Source organism: Clupea harengus, chromosome 4 (assembly GCF_900700415.2).
Source record: "Clupea harengus chromosome 4, Ch_v2.0.2, whole genome shotgun sequence".
NCBI lineage: Eukaryota > Metazoa > Chordata > Actinopteri > Clupeiformes > Clupeidae > Clupea > Clupea harengus.
In genome coordinates, this window is record NC_045155.1 from 24,765,892 (window position 1) to 24,785,341 (window position 19,450).

The following is a 19,450-nucleotide window of genomic DNA, read 5'->3' on the forward strand; positions in this document are numbered from 1 at the left end:
GTAAAACATGCGCAGGAGTTTGTTGCACACATTGAAGGACCACAACCTCCTCAGGAATGAGCATGGAATGAGTCCAACAATCAACCCTTTTTAGTCCAATGAATTAAAATGTGTGTCAACCCAAATAAAAAAAATAAAAAATGTACCCTCTGCCAGCAATAACGCCAAAGTAATTTGTCATTCGTTGCAGGCCTGTTCCGCTCCTAGACTAGAGTACTGCAGGCCTGTTCCGCCCCTAGACTAGAGTACTGCAGGCCTGTTCTACTCCTAGAGTACTGCAGGCCTGTTCTGCTGTTCTGCTCCTAGACTAGAGTACTGCAGATCTGTTCTCCTCCTAGACTAGAGTACTGCAGGTCTGTTCTGCTGTTCTGCTCCTAGACTAGAGTACTGCAGGCCTGTTCTGCTGTTCTGCTCCTAGACTAGAGTACTGCAGGCCTGTTCCGCTCCTAGACTAGAGTACTGCAGGTCTGTTCTGCTGTTCTGCTCCTAGACTAGAGTACTGCAGGTCTGTTCTGCTGTTCTGCTCCTAGACTAGAGTACTGCAGGCCTGTTCTGCTCCTAGAGTACTGCAGGCCTGTTCTAGACTAGATTACTGCAGGCCTGTTATGGTTCTAGACTAGAGTACTGCAGGCCTGTTCTAGACTAGACTAGAGTACTGCAGGCCTGTTCTACTCCTAGACTAGAGTACTGCAGGCCTGTTCCGCTCCCAGACTAGAGTACTGCAGGCCTGTTCCGCTCCTAGACTAGAGTACTGCAGGCCTGTTCTAGACTAGAGTACTGCAGGCCTGTTCTAGACTAGATTACTGCAGGCCTGTTATGGTTCTAGACTAGAGTACTGCAGGCCTGTTCTGCTGTTCTGCTCCTAGACTAGAGTACTGCAGGCCTGTTCTGCTGTTCTGCTCCTAGACTAGAGTACTGCAGGCCTGTTATGGTTCTAGACTAGAGTACTGCAGGCCTGTTCTGCTCCTAGACTAGATTACTGCAGGCCTGTTCTGCTCCTAGACTAGATTACTGCAGGCCTGTTCTGCTCCTAGACTAGAGTACTGCAGGCCTGTTCCGCTCCTAGACTAGAGTACTGCAGTTGAGGCAGCAAATTAAACAGCCTTTTCACTCAAGCGAGCAAACAAAAAGAATGGCTAGCTAGTTACCTGTGTGTGTGTGTGTGTGTGTGTGTGTGTGTGTGTGTGTGTGTGTGTGTAAGTGGCTAGCTAGTTACCTTGTTGCAACAGGTTGGTAGGCAGAGTTTCGTCACGTTGTTCAACGGTGTTGCAGCGGAAAAACGACCACCCGAGTTGCTACTCGCGCACTAGTGAACTTTTGGCTGTCAGTCAAGCTGTTTCTTCTGTTTACCTTGTCCCGACTAACGGCAAACTCTTCTGTGTCCAGTCCAGGTCCAAGTTCAAGCACTTGCACGGTGGACCACCGTTTAACACGCAACTATGACTAAGCGCTCTCACTTAGATCAGATACCCATCATGGCTGGCGCGCTTGGCTTCACCACTAGACTAACTCTTAGATATACACTGTCACTCACGACATAGTTATCTATCCGACAACGTATGTCAGTTACCTTCCACGCCAATAGCCTAGAGATGAAGCTAATAACAGTAAAAGCTTTACTTTCACCTTAGCGCCACGGACGGCAGCCTCGGTGTGTTGGTGCGCGATTTTTTGTCTTGTTTTGTTAGTAAATTCAGTTTTTTGCTTGCACTCCTGCCCTGCTTTTTGTATTGTAGTACTTATTGTGTTTGTGTAGTACTTACTGTGTTTTTATGTTTTATGTTATGTGTAGTACTTACTGTGTTTTTATGTTTACTGTATGCACCTATACATCAGAACAAATTCCAGGTAGGTGTAAACCTACTTGGCAATAAATACTATTCTGATTCTGATTCTGATTCTGATTGGACTAGCCGTTTGCTCAGTTTCCATCTCTTCTTCTCCCCTAACCGAACTCATTCTGTTGGAACAGGTTCTGGTCAAGTCACCTCGTTGGTGAAATTAAACTTATAACCCAATACATTTACAGAAATCAAAATATTAAAATTGTCAAGAATCAAGGCTGTAAAAAAAAATACCACAAGTAATACAGGCTCTCTGCAGTAGTACACTCACATTACATTTCCATGCATTTCTATTTTTTTTTTAAATAAATCAAAATAAATAAAACATTTTCAGTTTACATTCTGCCCAGCTTAAAGACATGAGCAATGAGTTTCTCACTAAACGATCCTAATGACTATCACCCTGCTGTGGACTAGTCTTGGGTTGGTCCTTGTCACTGTCATGCTCATCGGACAGGCTGAGGAAGTCCTTTGTCCCCAGGGCCATTCAGATGCATAACGCCACGCAGAAGGGGAGGGGGAGGGGGAGGGAGAGGGAGATGGACTTCTCTGCATGAGTCTACCTCAGTCTCCCCTTCTCTTCTCATCTCTTCATTTACCATCCCACTGTCCATCCATCCCTCTACTGGCTATACTAGCCCTTGCACAGACTGAACAACTTATATCTCTTTGCACTATCCACACACACACACACACACAAGCACAAGAACTTTGCACTATTCACACAAGCACATGAACACTATCTCTCGCACTATCCTCACTTGCAGCACAAGAACACTTTCCTCGTGGACATCAACTTTTTTTTAACCAATCTATGCACAATGTACCATAGGGTCAGATCCATTCCTGTATCTGTAAACACCCCACTCCCTGTGAACATGTTCCCCCTATGTGTATGTGATTTATGTACTATGTATGTCTGTGAATAAGGGTATAAGCTACTATTGATGACCTAAATTTCCCTCAGGATTAATAAAGTATCCATCTATCTATCTAGGGTCTACCTGCTTCCTTATAGTTCAGTCTCATAACAGCCTTAATGCATCTCTTTAGTTCAGAGGAATTTCTCTCAAGTCAGATTCACTCATGCTCCAGCGCTGATGCATTACTCTCAGGTTATTACCTCTAATTAAGACCTGTCAGGTTTTTAATGGCACACACGACACACTGGAACACACACGTGCATATATGGAGGCGACACAGGACACACACACGCACACACGCACGCAGGTAAGCCTGAGGTCGCGGTGAATTTATTTTCTGCTTTTTCCCATCCTGGACTGTCCTTCCTCAAGGACCCCCCCAGGAGCAGTGGACAGCTTGTAGCGCCCGGGGACCAAGTGAAGTGAACTGTCCCTGGACATGTGCTCTGTTATTTTGCATGTTTTTTCTGTTGGGGTCCTTAGTGGAGGAAACCCCTTGTGAACACGGGGAGAACATGCAAACTCCACACAGAAAGGCCCTGGAGATAGCCCACTTGAGCACTGTGCACTCTGGGGAGGACCTGCCCCCCTAGAGCCAACAGCGCACCATGTGGGAATCGAACCCATGACCTTCTTGCTGTGAGGCGGCAGTGCAAGCAGCAAGAGCCACCGTGCCACCACGTGCTCTTTGTTCAACAGCATAATTTAGCAGTATTGATTATGTATATATATTTATCAGGTGTTTCTGCGTCATTTACTGTATTATCTCTTTGTTCCACAGCATCATTTATTTTGAGACATATGATTATATATATATTTATCAGGTGTTTCTGCATCATTTAGCAGTATTGAATATATATATATTTATCAGGTGTTTCTGCATCATTTAGCAGTATTGAATATATATATATTTATCAGGTGTTTCTGCATCATTTAGCAGCATTGATTATATATATATATTTATCAGGTGTTTCTGCATCATTTAGCAGCATTGATTATATATATATGTATCAGGTGTTTCTGCATCATTTACGGTATTGATTATATATAGATATTTATCAGGTGTTTCTGCATCATTTAGCAGTATATTGATTATATATATATATTTATCAGGTGTTTCTGCATCATTTAGCAGCATTGATTATATATATATTTATCAGGTGTTTCTGCATCATTTACGGTATTGATTATATATATATATTTATCAGGTGTTTCTGCATCATTTAGCAGTATATTGATTATATATATATATATTTATCAGGTGTTTCTGCATCATTTAGCAGTATTGATTATATATATATTTATCAGGTGTTTCTGCATCATTTACAGTATTGATTTCACCATTACTGACGTCTGCATGTACATTCTCAGATTCTGAAATCATGCCTAGTTCATTGTCATTTTCTGCTTGTTCCTGTCAAGGTCATCAGGAGTTTCCACTACTGGCAGCACTCTCTCATGGTGTCTCTTACAGACACTCACAGACACACACACACACACACTCTCATGGTGTCTCTCACAGACACTCACACACACACACACACACACACACACTCACTCTCTCATGGTGTCTCTCACAGACACACACACACACTCACTCTCTCATGGTGTCTCTCACAGACACACACACACACACACACACACACACTGTGATCTCACACTGTGATTCGCTAGTTTCCTGCTGAACTTTGACCTCTTGAGAGAACAATGCAGCTCACGTGACACTGACCCTTTCTGAGGTCAAGTCACAGGTGTGTTTACGGGGAGCTGAGCGTCTTGCTCCTCAGTCACAGGTCTGTTTACGAACACACACACACACACAGGTCGAGTCACAGGTGTGTTTACAGGGAGCTGAGCGTCTTGCTCCTCAGTCACAGGTCTGTTTACGTATATAATAATAATATATATTAAAGGAAATTGAATTATTGATTAGTGAATAACTAAATCAGCTTTTTACCATCTTGTGCAACAATGTTAGTTATGAAGAAAATATTATATATTATAGGAATTTGAATTATTGATTACTGAATAACTAAATCAGCCTTATGTCAAAACATGATTAAGAAAAACATTTCCAGCACGGGTTGACTGCTGCAACGGTCTTATCACGGGCCTTCCTACAAAGACCATCAAACCACTTAAGCTAGTACAAAATGCTGCTGCTGCTGCTTGTTTATAAATCACTAAATAGAGAAATCTATTGGTAATTCCATCAGTTGATAAAAGCATCTGAGGGTCTTCAGTCGGCAGTTGGCTCCAGTCTAGATTTGAACTGGCTACAGTTGGTGGACTGTGATGTCATCAGGAAGATGGTTCCAGAGCTCAGCAGCTTAGAAGCTAAAAGTTACTTCACCATGTTTAGTTCTGACAGTAGGAAAGCACTTCTTTTAATTTATTGACTTAATTAATTTATCTTTCTATGTTCTTTAAGCTTCCTTTTTAATCTTTTATTTACGCTATTTTAACTGTGTGTGTGTGTCTATGTCTGTGTAGTGTGTGTTCATGTGGGTCCTAGTTTTAGCTTCTTTAACTGAGATAGGGTGTGGAGGCATCTCAAAGATCAACAGCACCACCAAGTGTCGGTCTGCGGTAACTAAACACACACATACACAGATGTCCACACATGCATACATGCAGACACCCTCCCTCTCTAACAGACTCACAAACACAAAACGTGCCTTCAACTACATTTTAATGTAATGCCCACAATGGCTGATGATGCAACCCCATTCTAATCTGCAGCAAGACTGTCTGCGAATGTGAGCCTCACTGCAATTGGGAGTGATTATATTCTGGTGCTTCAGCGAAGAGTCTATTAATGTCTTTTTGACAGATGCAGAGCATAAACGGGTGTCGTAAAGTGGCAGGGGGCGAGTGTGTGATGAGTGTGTGTGTGCGAGTGTGTGATGAATAGGATATTAAAGGCAGCCATCTGTTTGCTGTTTCAGCATCATGACGACGTCTCCGACAACAGATTGGCCAGCTGCATAACAACTCCATGGTAACAACTCCATGGTAACTTTGGAAAAAGCTGCAGAGTTTATCATTTATCTTCGTTTAGATGTGTGTTTCTTTCATTGGCCAGGCAGATAAGAATCAAAAAAGCTTTCTCAGGTCTTCGAAATCAGATCAGTCGTCTCTTACTTACTCATTTCTTTATTTTCTTTATTTAAAACACTCACATGACGAAAAAAAAAACACAACAGCTTCTCCAACTGTACCATAACGACGTCAGTCACATTAAAACAGAAATGTCATGTTCAAGAGGCACAATCACACTGCAAGATTTCCGACTCGAGGTTTCCTTGGGAGCCCCTCCAGTCCGTCCCCCTGCTGCGTAACTCAGAAACTTAGGAAGACTAAAAAACTTAGTCTTTGAAAAGGAGAATATTTTTCTCCCTCAGAGAAAACGGCAGATATATGCACGGCGCAGCTTCAGACGTTTTCCTCCTGGGCTTAGAGTTACGTGTTGCTCCATCACTTCAAAGGCTTCCCTCAGATAACCCTCTCCTCAGAGGCGCTCTAAAGATGGCTGTCCTCTCCTCAGAGGCCCTCTAAAGATGGCTGTCACTGCTGCTGCTGCGTCTGCTGTTCTGGCCCTAGAGACCCTGCAGATATGGGTACCCCTGTCTCAACCCTGTAGAAACAGAGAGACAGTCACGTCTTCTTCAGGAGAGCAGAGACTGGGGCGGACTTGTGCCTCTCCTGAAGATGGCTGCTGCTGCTGCTGCTGCTGCTGCTGCTGCTGCTGCGTCTGCTGTTCTGGCCCTACAGAGACCCTGCTGCCTCTACACGCACGGGTGCCTTCAGAACAGCTGGAACTGGACCAGATCAGGCCTGGTTCTGTTACCTGGGGAACTGCAACACTTCACTAAGGAGCAGTGACGTCATCCGTTTGTCTCAGACCGAATCCAAAATCGGCTACTATTTAGGGAAAGGGTTTGTAGCCATAAAATCGTAATGAGTAATGGCAGTAGTTACTCCTGTAGTGACTATCATTAGTTACCCTCTCATGGCTCGAGCACTTACGCCTGTAGTAACGTTAATGAAGTCATTCAGTCATGTTATTCCTGCAAAATGGCTATTCATGTGATGATATTCAACAATTATTCCCGTAGCAACAGGTTAGTGTAGTTTTTATCTACGCTATATCAATCCAGAATCCAGATGTAAGTGTGAACAGTTATAATCAGCTGGATGCAAGTTCACTGCTGTCCCAGACCACTCTTGTCACAGTTAAGACCCGGAGTTACACACCGATTCACTGGTCTTATGACAATATCACTGACATACTATGAAAATGCAATTGCTGAGAGATAACTCTCGAAACTTTTCAAGTTGTACATCAACAAGTTTGTGTTGATTATACAGTAGTTTGACTCTTGACTGCGATGTTGTTTAAAGTATTTCTAACGTAACGTAAAGATTCATTCGTTCAAATAACTGCAACATAACTTATCTCTGAGTGACCTGAAACAGGGGGGCTTCTGGGTAATGCCTACGTTTAAGACTAAATGTGTTTATTGTGTCGCCTAATATCAGGTTTCCCCAATGCAGTGGTTTGAGCACTAAGATCAGTGGACAGGCCAATCAGAGATGAGCACTAAGATCAGTGGACAGGCCAATCAGAGATGAGCACTAAGATCACTGGATAGGCCAATCAGATCAGAGAGAGTGGCGATCCAGGTATGACTGAGGTATGAGATTACGCTTCATGTCCGGACCGTCATCCATCACAGTGTATTACAGAAACCTAGTGTGAGATTGACACTGAAAACATGAGACCCATTTACGTGCACTAAGAGACGAGACAAGACAACAAACTCCAGGCTGTACACAAACGGCGGCCAAACAGTAGAATCAGGGATGCTAGTCGGGCACTACCAGAGATGATTGCCAGCTACTGAAAAAACACACACTCGGAACCTTGCGTTAGTCATAAACCCTGTCGAGGAGGAGGAACCTTGCGTTAGTCATAAACCCTGTCGAGGAGGACTGCTTTCCTTTTTCCTTTGATTGTTTCTCATAATATCCATGTTGACAGGATCATTTCAATGATTAAAGTGCATGGCCCAAGAGACTGCTAGTACCGGCATCGGACTGGCACAGACCAGCGCCACATCAGAGCCTAATCTGTTTCAGAGACAGTTGTTATAGGACTGTGTTCTTTTACCCTAAACCTTTGACCCGCAACCTTATAACCCACCCCACCCCACACTCCCCCTCTCCGTTCTACCCTGTTTGCCTCTCGTAATCCACTGTCCAATCCACACCTTTATAAAGTGTCCAGAAAGTCTGTGATGTCATCCAGAATATTCCAGGCCTCGGTCCTTTACTTAAAAAAAAAAATCTTTAAAAGTCTTTGTCATGTTTTGTTTTTCACAAACAATCCAACCACTGATGGTGTTAGCGATCACCAGCTAATAAATAAATAACAAGCTATGAAGTGTAAATGTCCATACTGTCTACTCATGCTGTTCAGCCCCCATCTTAGAAAGCTGTTCTGACTGTTTCACAAACAGGGCCCCCATCTGGCCTGGAGTTGGATAACTCCTACCCCAGCCCTGTCTGGGGAGAGGCCTCACTTCCTCCCTGCCAGCGCCACCTGAGGCTCTGCGGGCTGGGGTGCAGCTCCAGCCTCGGCCTGACCAGAGGGGGGCACCATAGAGCGCGCCTGCTGAAGGCTCCGTGTGACCGGGCCCCCCTTCCTCTCCCGCGCCCTGATGGGGATTGGCTGCGATGCAGGTTGGGTCTGAAGGTTCTGGGTTCTGGGTTCCGCCCCATTCTGCGGCAGCCGGCCCGATCGCTGTGAGGAATTGGACTGCGAGATTGGCGACAGGACATCTGTAGGCCCATTTTTGCTCCTCTTGATGGGGTGGGCCGGCGCCGTCACCAAGATGGCCGACCTCTTCATGTCCCCCTTGCTGAGGTGAGGCAGTCCGGCATGTTCTCCCACACCGACAGGCTGCAGCGCCCCCTGCTGTTTGGCCGCAGCGTCTAGGCTGCGTCGCCGCACGTTGGCGTTGTTCTCCTGAGCAAGGGACATTCCTGCTCCCTCCTTCCTCTTCCGGGCCTTCTTGGAAACGGGCTTGTTGGGGCAGCTGAGCGCGATGTGCTTGCTGAGGCTGGCGCGGTAGGTGAACTCCCGTCGGCAGTGGGGGCACACGTGCGTGCCCTGCTCCTCCTCCCCCCCCGCGCTTCTCTTAAGCAGGCTGGCGGACTTGTTCCTCTGGGAAACCGCCTTCTGCACCAGCTGGGCCTTCCTCTTGCTCAGGGCGCTCAGCTTCAACTTCGCCAGGGACTCCTGACTCACGTTGGGCCTCTTCCCTAGCCCGACTTTGCGGGAGACGTTCTGGCGGATGTTAGCGGCTGTGGTTGGGGAGAGCACGCCGTTCTGCGTCCGCGCAAACTGTTTCAGCGGGATGGGGTTCTTCTTGGGGGTATAGCGGCGCTTGTCGCTGGCGTTGGCACAGGCCAGGATGTGCTTGTGCAGCTCGGGCATGTTGTCGAAGCTGTTACCGCACTTGGTGCAGCGGATGGCCGTGCTGAAAGTCTGCGGGATGTTGTGGGTGGTGAAGTTGGTTGCTGAGGTGACCGAGCCGGTCGGGGTGCGGTTGTGGTAAGGGAAGGGTGGAGGCTTAAAGCTGGGGTAGTGCTGGTTGATCCCTAAACGCACATCGGGACCTTTGGTGCGGCCCATCCCTGATGCCATGACCTTTATCGTAGTGTAGAGCTCCTCGGTGGCCGTGTCAAACTCCTCCTCCTGCTCCTGCTTTGGCTCCTCCTCCTTCTCCTCCTCTTTCTTGGCCGCCCTCCTGCGTGTCACCCTCTCATTCTCCTGCGGGCCGGAGTCAGGAGTAGCGCCCGGTGTTCCCGCTGCGCTTTCTTTGTTGGGGCTGTTGTAGTTCTGCGGCCGCAGCCTGCCGTCCTCCACCTCTGTGTGAGTGCAGGTCTGGCCCGGGTGGAGATCCTTCTGGTGCTGCTGCAGGTTGCTCAGGAAGGCAAAGTCCTTGGAGCACGTGGAGCAGACATAGATCTTGCCAATGCCGTGGTACGTGGAGCGGTGGTCCAGGAACAGCTTGGCGCTCTCGAACAGCTGGACGCAGAACTCACACTTGTAGGGCCAGGCCTCGGAGTGCTCGCCGATGTGGCGGCCCAGCTCCTTCATCGAGGCGAAGGGCTCGGAGCAGACGTTACACACGAAGCTGTTGCTCAGGGGACTCACCTGCACCGACTCTTCCTTCACAGCTTTCTCCTCCGCTTGTGATGGGGCCTCCTGAGCAGCTGAGGGCGCTGTGGTTAACTCCACTGGCTCGTTCGTGCTCTCGGACTCGTCTTTGATGGGGGAAGGAGCTGAGAGGGGGGTTCCCTCCAGTGGGGGGGCAGCAGGCAAGGCGAGGTCGGCTAGTGGAGGAGGGGGGGGTTTTGGGGCCTGCTCAGAAGGGGGCACTGTGTCTTTAGGGGCTGGGAGCTGAGGTGTGGTGTAAGGCTGCAGATGCTCTGAAGGCCCAAGGATGATTTTGCCATAGGGAGACTCTATGGTGCTCCCGGGGAAGGTGGGAACGAAAGCCTGCGAGGACTCTAGAGACACCGTACACTCAATCACTACAGCGTTGGGGATGATGCTGTAGGACTGAATGGTCGACTCGTTCACAGATGCCGCAAAGGCCTGCAGCGCTGGGATTGGAGTGACAAAGTCTGTAGTCGTGCCTGAGAGGGACATCTCGCCCAAGGGGGGGCCCCCAGCGGAAGGTAGACTCTGAAGTGTTTCAGCGCCCACCAAGCATATGGGGACAGAGTCCCCCCAGTTTGGAAGCAATGCTTTCACTTGGGCTCCCCCTGCTGGCTGGGGGTCATCTGCTGCCGTCTCCACTCTGCTGATGGATGCTTCAGGAGGCAGCAGCGTGAGTCTGGGCTGGGTGGTGGAGCTCACAGGCAGCAGCTGAGCAGGCCCTGACGTAACCATGACAACTGGCGAGGAAGCGGAGGGCAGGACCGGGGGAGGAGGGGTGGGGTCGCCGGCAGCAGGTGGGGGGGTGAATGTTTGTGTGGCGACGGGGGTGAGGGAGGGTGGAGAGGACTGCAGGGAGGAGGTGGGGGGCAGCGCCAGCTCCACCACCAACCTCTCGGGGTCCGCAGGCACCACGCTGGCAGCAGTTACTATGGCAACATCCGTCACCAGGGCGGCAACGCTTGTGCCCTGGTCTCCGGGTGCTGCGAGGCCGGCATAGTCGCTCATCAGGACCTGCTGCAGCATGCTGGAGCTGGGCTTGGCCTTCCGCAGCTGCAGAAGAGCGGGAGACATCGCGCCAAAGCCCTCGCCCTCGCACTCACTCCTACTGGGCATGCTCAGATCCAGAGCTGCCTCGCTCAGCTCCTCGCTGCCCTCCCTCCGGCTCACGGTGGCGCTGGACAGGTCCAACGGCTGCTGGTTGCATGGGCTCCCGCCGGTCCTGGGCTCAGACCAGTCCAGAGGCGGGCTCTGATGTACCGGGACCAGGATCGATGCTGGTCCTGCAGGAGTCGATTGCTCCAGGTCGCCCTTGCAGCAAAGACTCAACGGCGGAGAACTGCACTGGGCCTCCGTTATCTGCTCCTGGGAACATTCTGTTGCCCCGCTCTCCGGTGTCCCAGCAGGGCTCTGCTGTGTGGAGGTGGGGGGCGACCCAGCGCTGGGGGGGGACCCCGTGCGTCTCTTGAAGCGGCTGGAACTCGAGGACAGGACGGTGAGGGACAGCGGCGAGGCGAGTCTGTTGCCGTCGGTGATGAGGGCGAAGGTGGGCTTGCAGCCGCCCTGCGTCTGTAGCAGTTGCTTTAGCTTTGGGGACAGATACACGGTCTTCTCCTTCTGGGGGCCGCCTGGGTCCGCAGGCTGGGACAGGACTGTGCCCACCACCGTGCCCATCGCGGAGGAGGACGGGAGGAAGGAGGCGGGAGACGAGGAAGAGGAGGTGGTGGTGAGGATGGGTTCCGACTCCAGTTCCGTTTTAATCTGCGGCAGCAGTGGCGGTGTGGCCGTCCGACGTCTGGATGCTGATTGGCTGGGGATGCCGCACGAAGCGGACACGGCCGACTGCATTTTGAGCGCCTGAATGATCTGGGAAGGGCTGATGATCAGGGTGTCTAGACCAATCACAGCCGCCGAGCCAGAGTTGACCTCGATGACCTCGCAGTTGCTGACGGCGCTGGTGGAGACGATCTTGCCGTCGATGTAGAAGCTGAGGTTCTTGGAGATGTTGCTTGAGATGTCCACCATGTACTCCTCAGGCTCCACCTCCTCCTCCACCGCTCCGTCTCGGGTCGGGCTCGCCACCGGGGAGGAGGAGGAGGAGGTGCGAGTCTGCTGTGTGGGCACAGTTTTCTGCCCCTCCACCGGGGGTGCTGTTGAGTTGGCGAGGCGGCGGGGCAGCAGGTGCCGCTCGTGGACCCTGCGCTGGTGCCGCCGCAGGTTGGTGTGTGTCCCGAACGCCTTGCGGCAGTGTCTGCAGACGTGAGCGCCCCTCTGCTCACCGCCCTCCGCCGAGCCACGGGCGTGTGCGTCCACGGCCCCCGGAGCCATCTTACGCATCGGCGCAGGGATCTTCAGAGGGGCGGCACCGGCAGAGGGGGCGGTCACAGACAGTTCTGACGCTGCTGGGGCGTTCACAGGACGGGTCGGTGCCGAAGCGGCAGCGGACCTGCCCAGCCTCTTCCTCTCGCTCTCGTGCCTCCTCTCGTGCCGGCGCCGACCGAACTGGGTGCCGAAGGTCTTGGTGCAGAACCTGCACTTGAGGGTGTGTGTGCTGGCGGCGGCGGAGGCGTGGATGTGTGTGTGTCGCTCCAGGCCCTGGCGGGTGGTGAAGCGGCGCTGGCAGTAGTGGCACTGGAAGGGGTCGCCCTCGGGGTCGTAGTCAGGGTCCAGCTCATCCTCCACGAGGGCCTCTGACTCCTCCGGGACGCTTCCGGAACCTTCCGACACTGCCGTCGCCATCTCTGCTTGACCGTCTGTGTTTGGGTCGGCATATCCGCCTGTCTCCATGGACACCGTTTCTCCTGGTGGCGCTGGCGTCTCCTCAGCGATGGTTCTCTCTTCCTCCTCCTCCTCCTCTTCATCGTGGGCCTGAGGCAGCATGTAGGCCTGGGTCTCCCTCACAGAGGCCTCCTGAGGCACGACCACCTGCAGCAGGGACTGAGCCGACGACGGGCCCAGCTGCTCTGCCTTTACCACTACAACTGAGAACACACACACACACACACACACACACACACACACACACACACACACACACACGGTTACATATGAGATTGAACTGGTCATAATCACAAACATTCATACGGTTGAGAGAACTGCTAAATAATGTGTTTATGCTTTCATTCAGAAGGTAATACTACAACATTCAGTTTTATTTGGATTGTTAAGGACAGAACTATTATGTGTGATGCTTTCAAGGTCACAAAACATCCTTTGGGAAATAGCAAAGAGCTGATGGAACAGCGATTCCATCAGAGCATAGAAACCGTAACGGTTTTATATGTTAGGAAGTAATATTTCAAGCCTTATATCATTTTTGAACCTTGCAATATTTAAAAACATTTTTTAATTCCAGAAATTGATACTGAACATGGTATTGCTGTTCTAGATAACTTGTAGAACACAGAGAACAGCTGATTAAGATCACGTGGAACACAGAGAACAGCTGATTAAGATCACGTAGAACACAGAGATCAGGTGCTCACCCTCCTCAGAGTTCCACATCTCTGAAGCACTCAGTGAAGTCTCAGCTGTCCGTCTGGGATCAGTGTTCCGTCTGGGATGAGTGTTCCGTCTGCTGCTCTGCCACCCCAGAGTCTGCTGTCTGCTGTCTGCTGATCTGTCTGCTCAAGGCTGTGACTCTGGAACTGCTGTCTCAGCCTGCTGAGGGAAACACTGAGTGTGTCACTAGTGACTTAGTGGGTGATCTCAGGATGTGTGTGTGTGTGTGTGTGTGTGTGTGTGTGTGTCACTAGTGACTTATTGGGTGATCTCAGGATATGTGTGTGTGTGTGTGTGTGTCACTAATGACTTGGTGGGTGATCTCAGGATAAAACATCAGTTTCATGGCTTCAGACAACTGTGATACCAGAGGCCATGCTTGTGTGTGTGTGTGTGTGTGTGTGTTGTGTGTGTGTGCATGTGTGTGTGTGTGTGTGTGTGTGTGTGTGCATGTGCGTGCATGGGTGTGTGTGTGTGTGTGTGTGTGTGTGTGTGTGTGTGTAAATGGTAGTGGCAGCTGTGTAAATGTTCCGCTGAGGGATTAAGGCGCTGCCTTTCCTAAAGTCGCTGTGCTTATAACCCTCACCTGTCACATTATTTTAAACCCTTTAAATATTTTACAGAAACAGTTGAGGGCCACACCCACGCTCAACAGTCAACATAAGCCTGTCTGGACACTAATGTGTGCTTTAAAATAAAATCAAACTTTATACGCCACATTTCATACCAGGAGGCAACACAATGCACTTCAACTGCTTCCCCGACATCAGCATACCCCAGGCCCGGGGTGGGTAATCGGGAGAATCGGGAGAGTTCCCGGTGGGCCGCTTCACTTCTGGGCCGGTCGAGAATTTTATTTTTTGACATTTGTCACGTTAGTCCATCTTCTCTTAAAGTAGGCTACACACGTTCCGCATTCTAACACCGCAGCCTCTCCATGGGTTGTACCATGCGAGGGAGTTCTCCCCTCCCAAATAGAGTTGGTTGGGTCCATAGCCCGTCTTTTTCAAAAAAAATTCTCAGACTACCGATAGCTGGGCCGGCCCTACCCCAACGATACGCGTCAGAGAGGATGGATGGGAGGAAGAGGGGCTGAAAAAGCCAGGTTGAAAAAAAGAAATGCATTGGAGGAGGATGCTGCCAAATGTGCCAATCTTACCGATTTATTTTCAAGAGGACAAACACAAGTGGCAACTGGTAAAGAGAGACATAGGCCTAGTGATTAGCAACGTAACTATTAGGCTAACGTTGTAGCGTTGGTTAATATCGTTGTAGCGTTGTCAACCTATTCTCAAGCAAAATATTACCAGAGATGGAGCTTGAAAGCAGGACCTGTTCCTCCTGCAAAAACTGTGCCATTTGTGTCCATTTAATACTCTCACGGTACAACCTCCTCACAGATGTCATTGGCATATAAGTTTTTGTTGACTTTGTCCATCACACCGGTTGCATGTGAGAGAAGCTTCTCAACCTTAAAATATGTGAAGAATAGACTACGAAGCTCATTGAGTCAGGACAACTTGGAGGCTTTGATGTTAATGTGCACAGAGAAGGAAATCATCATGTCTATAAGCAACGACACAGTTATAGATTAAGTGGCTGAAAACCAGTGCACTGCTTAGGCCAGTGGTTCTCAAAGTGGGGGGCGCGCCCCCCCACTCTCCAGGGGGGGCGCGATGTCACAGACGGAGAAAGAAAAAAAAACCGCCGACCTGTCACTGGTTAGTGAAAGCTCCCTCAGTAGCGAAATGCAAGGGGCTGGACTGACCCAAACAAATCAAATACTGTTTTGCTCCTGATCCACCAATCAAAACAGAGTATTATCATTTCATAGCGAGTAGCACCTCCGCTTCCGAGTATAAAAACAAAACGCAGGCATGGAGGTAAGCGCTCACCCTGAGACGACACTTTGCAGAGTTTGTGCAATTTCTCTTGTTTCCTCTATCATTCAGATATTCATTGCTTTATAAACAGTATTTTTAAAGACTCACTCCTTCCTTAGTAATACCTTACTGCACTTGCAGTAGGTCTATTCGTAGCCTATTCTAAGGAGTAATTTGCTCCACAATCTTTTAGAAAAGCTCGTAGCCCCGAGAGCTAGCCTAGCTAGCTACCTTTTCCAACTACAGCTAGCCCTTTTCTCCTTAACACCTAGCCTACCTTTACATTTTTTGATCATCCACCGCAACAAATAAAACACCAGCACTTGAATACTATTTTGTGCTGTCCCTGTCTACATTGTGTACAGTTCGTTTGGTTAGGAATCATTGCCTAGCACAGCCTTATCCATTGTTCGTGTGCAAGTCGTTCACAACCACACATACAAGAACACGACGTTGCAATTAGAACTTTATTAACTTCATACGCTGTATCAGCAAACAAACACAACATGGACAAGTTTCTGATTCGTAAAAGTCAGAAAGAGAAGCCTGTGGACTTCTTTAAACATAAACGTGATGGCCTCCAGCAACAACGAACCACCATGTCCAAGCATAGCACTATCTCCAAGCAGTGTCTGGAGCATCTTATGTAGTTGCTCATAGAATTTCTAAGCTTGGCAAACCCCATACAATTGCCGAAACACTGATTTTGCCGGCCACGCAACACGTTTAGAATAATGATAGGTATTGTGCTGAGTTTAGCTCCTATGTCAAATTACACTGTATCACGCCGAATATCAGAAATCAGTTTGGGTCCTATTTCAAAGAGGACTACCGTTCATTCGCCTGAGTTCGGGATCCATTTCTCTGCTCAGCAGATGAGCTGTCACTAGACATGAAAGAGCAGCTGAAGAGTGACAGTAGACTTAAGCATCTCCCCTCTTTCGTCATTCTTTTTTTGTAAAGATCACAAGAGGCCCATAATAATAACAGTATCCTAATGATAGCAATAATACCACTTATTATTATTATGATAATAATAATAATACAATAATAATAATTGGTCGATAATCATTAATTATAATAATACCTACTATTACTGATAATAATAATAACAATAATAAAAATAAATAGTTATAATAATTGTCTGTATGGGCCTAACAATAACAATAGCCTAACCTTGACATGTCAGGCCTATCAATAACAATACACTATCTATCTATCTATCTATATATGGTGGTGTAGTTGAGGGCGGTGGCGGCGGGCCGCGGGTGGATGGGGGGGCCCCAACTACCCCTAACCAGCTTTGGGGGGGCCCAGCTTGCAAAAGTTTGAGAACCCCTGGCTTAGGCGGTTACTGATGCTGTAGATGCTGTTGGTGCTATTCGCAATGTAACTGTATACTGTACTGTGAGTTGAACTGTAAACATTAGTTCAATATGCCTCTTTGTTGAAGAGTAGGATACGTTTCAAATGCTTTATTTATTTATTTCTGCTTTTGTTAATTTATCAACCTATCCTTGTGGAATAGTGGAATATTTTTTGTTAACTACTCAGTTTAAGTGGATTATTATTTAACCTTTACATTATTTGTTGAACCATGGTATTAATAAAGAGAAAACTACAGGATAGTAAGAGCTGAACTGTTGAATCCAATTTCCACTACCATGGAAAAAGTGGGCCGGTCTTGGGCCTGAAATTCCCGGGCTGAAAAGTGGCCCCACTCCGGCCCTGGCATACCCAGTATAAGTAATTAGATATGGATATAAAGTCACTTCCTTAGAGTGTACTGTACAGACTCCACGTCATGACTGTTATACTGAGCCAATCATACTAGTCCTGTCATCAGCTCATAGAGTACCCAGAGTATGTCCCCTCACGCAATTTCAACATCGAGTTTTACAGCCTGAATCGGAAGCGTCGCATAAAATGTGAACTGGTGCCTCTGAACCGCCACCACCTGGCGGTTGTAATCGCGAGATCTCTCGTGCGTCTCTAGGAGCCCACCGACCACCAGGCCTCGGTGCTTCACAACGACAGCAGCACACTGCGGTAAACTACTGAGACACCGAAGTAAACGGATGTGCGGAGGGTAGGCACGCTTTGTAAACACTGGGCTTAAGTAGGCTACAGGCGGCAGAGGATTCGAACAAGAAATGAAATTAACACACAGCTTGTATTTAAACCTGCTGGGAGAAACATGCCCGAGTGCCTGATGTAGAAAGATGACAGGACACTTGTAATAAGGCTCGGCTATCTCATTACAATGTACTAAATACAAGTTACAATGACAGTTTTCCCGTTATGTCAATATTGCAGACGTTTGACAGTTCATGTGATCGGCCGACTAACGGGCCAGATTACCATACGACGCACATTTATGATCCATTTTGCAGATTAACTCATCATCGTATCAGCTAATGTCTATGAAATATGCAACTGAATGAAAATACATGTCTGTTATTATGTATAACGAACATCTCGTCGGGCTCGTTCGACGCTACTGAGAAATGATCTCGTCGGAAAAGGCGACGTAGGTTGTAAACACTGTAACAGAATGTGTAACGGGAGTTATTACATTTGCACGAAAGCGGACTCTGCAATGACACATGTTGCCACCGCATTATCAGACGCGTCACGTCCCTTTAAATAAAGCGACTACTGGCGCTGACTGCAGTCTGGAAGGTCACTGACGAATCGGACACCGTGGCTAGTCGGATCCGACGCTGTTTACGGGTCAGCGTTGGAGCTTGTGTCACGCTTTATTTCATCGACTATAATTCAAATACCCGCAGCTCCATAGGGCTAGCCAGATGTCATGAAAAAGCTAACTGACGCGCTGTCATAATATAACAAAATAATGCAAGCCTATGACAGCTAACTAGCCTGGAGCCAGACACTCTGTCGTTGCAACGACTTTGACACAAGCAGCATGCTCCGTTGTAAAAACCCTGGGCAGGGACTGAGCGGGTATTCCTTACCCTAAAACATGGTGACACCAGGTGTGTTTCGTCGGGCTGTGCGCTGGGTGTTTTCCTGTTCTGGTGCAAGCCCTGCTAGCGTCGAGCGTTCAGCTCCATTGTAGCTTACCCGACGCTGCGGACTACATTTGCCTGCTCTACTGCGCATGTGTACACTGCCATTGCTCTCCTTCAAGTAAAGGTGTATCCATTTCGAAATTCTTTTCCCTCTTCCGTGATTATGTGTTTTATATTTCAATTAGACGAAGTAGGCCATGCCAACATTGTATAAGATACAAACAAATACGAGGCGGAGTCAAAACTACATGATAATACAGAGTAAAGTGGGACAAAACTAACACACGGGAAAGAAAGAGAAAACAACGTGACAAAAATTATACTTAAAAAGCATACAGCAAACATTAACGCAAAAAAGGATAAATTAGTAATTAACAAACAGTACGAGTTATATAGTCATTAACATGTAGTAATATTTAAAAAAATATTTAATTTGCCATTCTAAGAGACATCAAGAGATATTCAAATTCTATTAAAAATACATTCAGTCTTGGAATGGTATGTGTGTTTCGACCCATTAATTATGGACAACATTACATTCATAAAAGATATGTATGATAGATGATAGATTCTTCAACATCACAGAAAGTCTACAGTCCTCCTTAGCCATGTATTTAAATAGCATTGCATTTTGTGTAATATTGTTGTAATATGTGTGTTTTTTTTTGTGCAAGATACAAATTATATTTGTCAGTGACCAAACTTTTCTTCCTGTCAACTTCATAAATTAAATCATTTCCAGAATAGTTTTCCTCTTGGAGAACTTTCCTTTCGGCATGTTGAGCGTTTCATTTGAGCTTATTGTTGCATTGGCAGAAAGGGGACAACCTGTGTCATCCTCGCACCGGAAGTTGATATTTAGGCATTTATCTCAGGAGAGAAGGTTTCCATTATCAAATAAGTCTGAGACAAAGGATGCCTTTGTGTTCCTAAATTTCCCTCAGGATTAATAAAGTATCCATCTATCTATCTATCTATCTATCTATCTATCTTTCACATGCCTGGAAGGAAAGAAGACAGATTTCGTTCTTTA

General features: G+C 48.0%; 1 protein-coding gene across 2 annotated transcripts; it reads right to left on the reverse strand.

Moving 5' to 3' along the window:
* Positions 1-5,915: 5,915 nt before the first annotated feature.
* On the reverse strand, positions 5,916-18,493 carry prdm2a (PR domain containing 2, with ZNF domain a). 2 transcript variants are annotated; one of them, XM_012829774.3, is made up of 3 exons: positions 18,361-18,493; positions 13,484-13,658; positions 5,916-12,979 (listed from the first exon to the last, which is right to left on the reverse strand). In XM_012829774.3, the coding sequence occupies exons 2-3, from the start codon at positions 13,500-13,502 to the stop codon at positions 8,349-8,351; spliced, it is 4,650 nt and encodes a 1,549-aa protein (XP_012685228.2). In that variant the 5' UTR covers positions 13,503-13,658; positions 18,361-18,493; the 3' UTR covers positions 5,916-8,348. The 2 variants fall into 2 exon arrangements, with proteins under 2 accessions (XP_012685228.2, XP_012685229.2); XM_012829775.3 differs by having other exon boundaries at positions 13,484-13,661.
* Between the last annotated feature and the right edge of the window lie 957 nt (positions 18,494-19,450).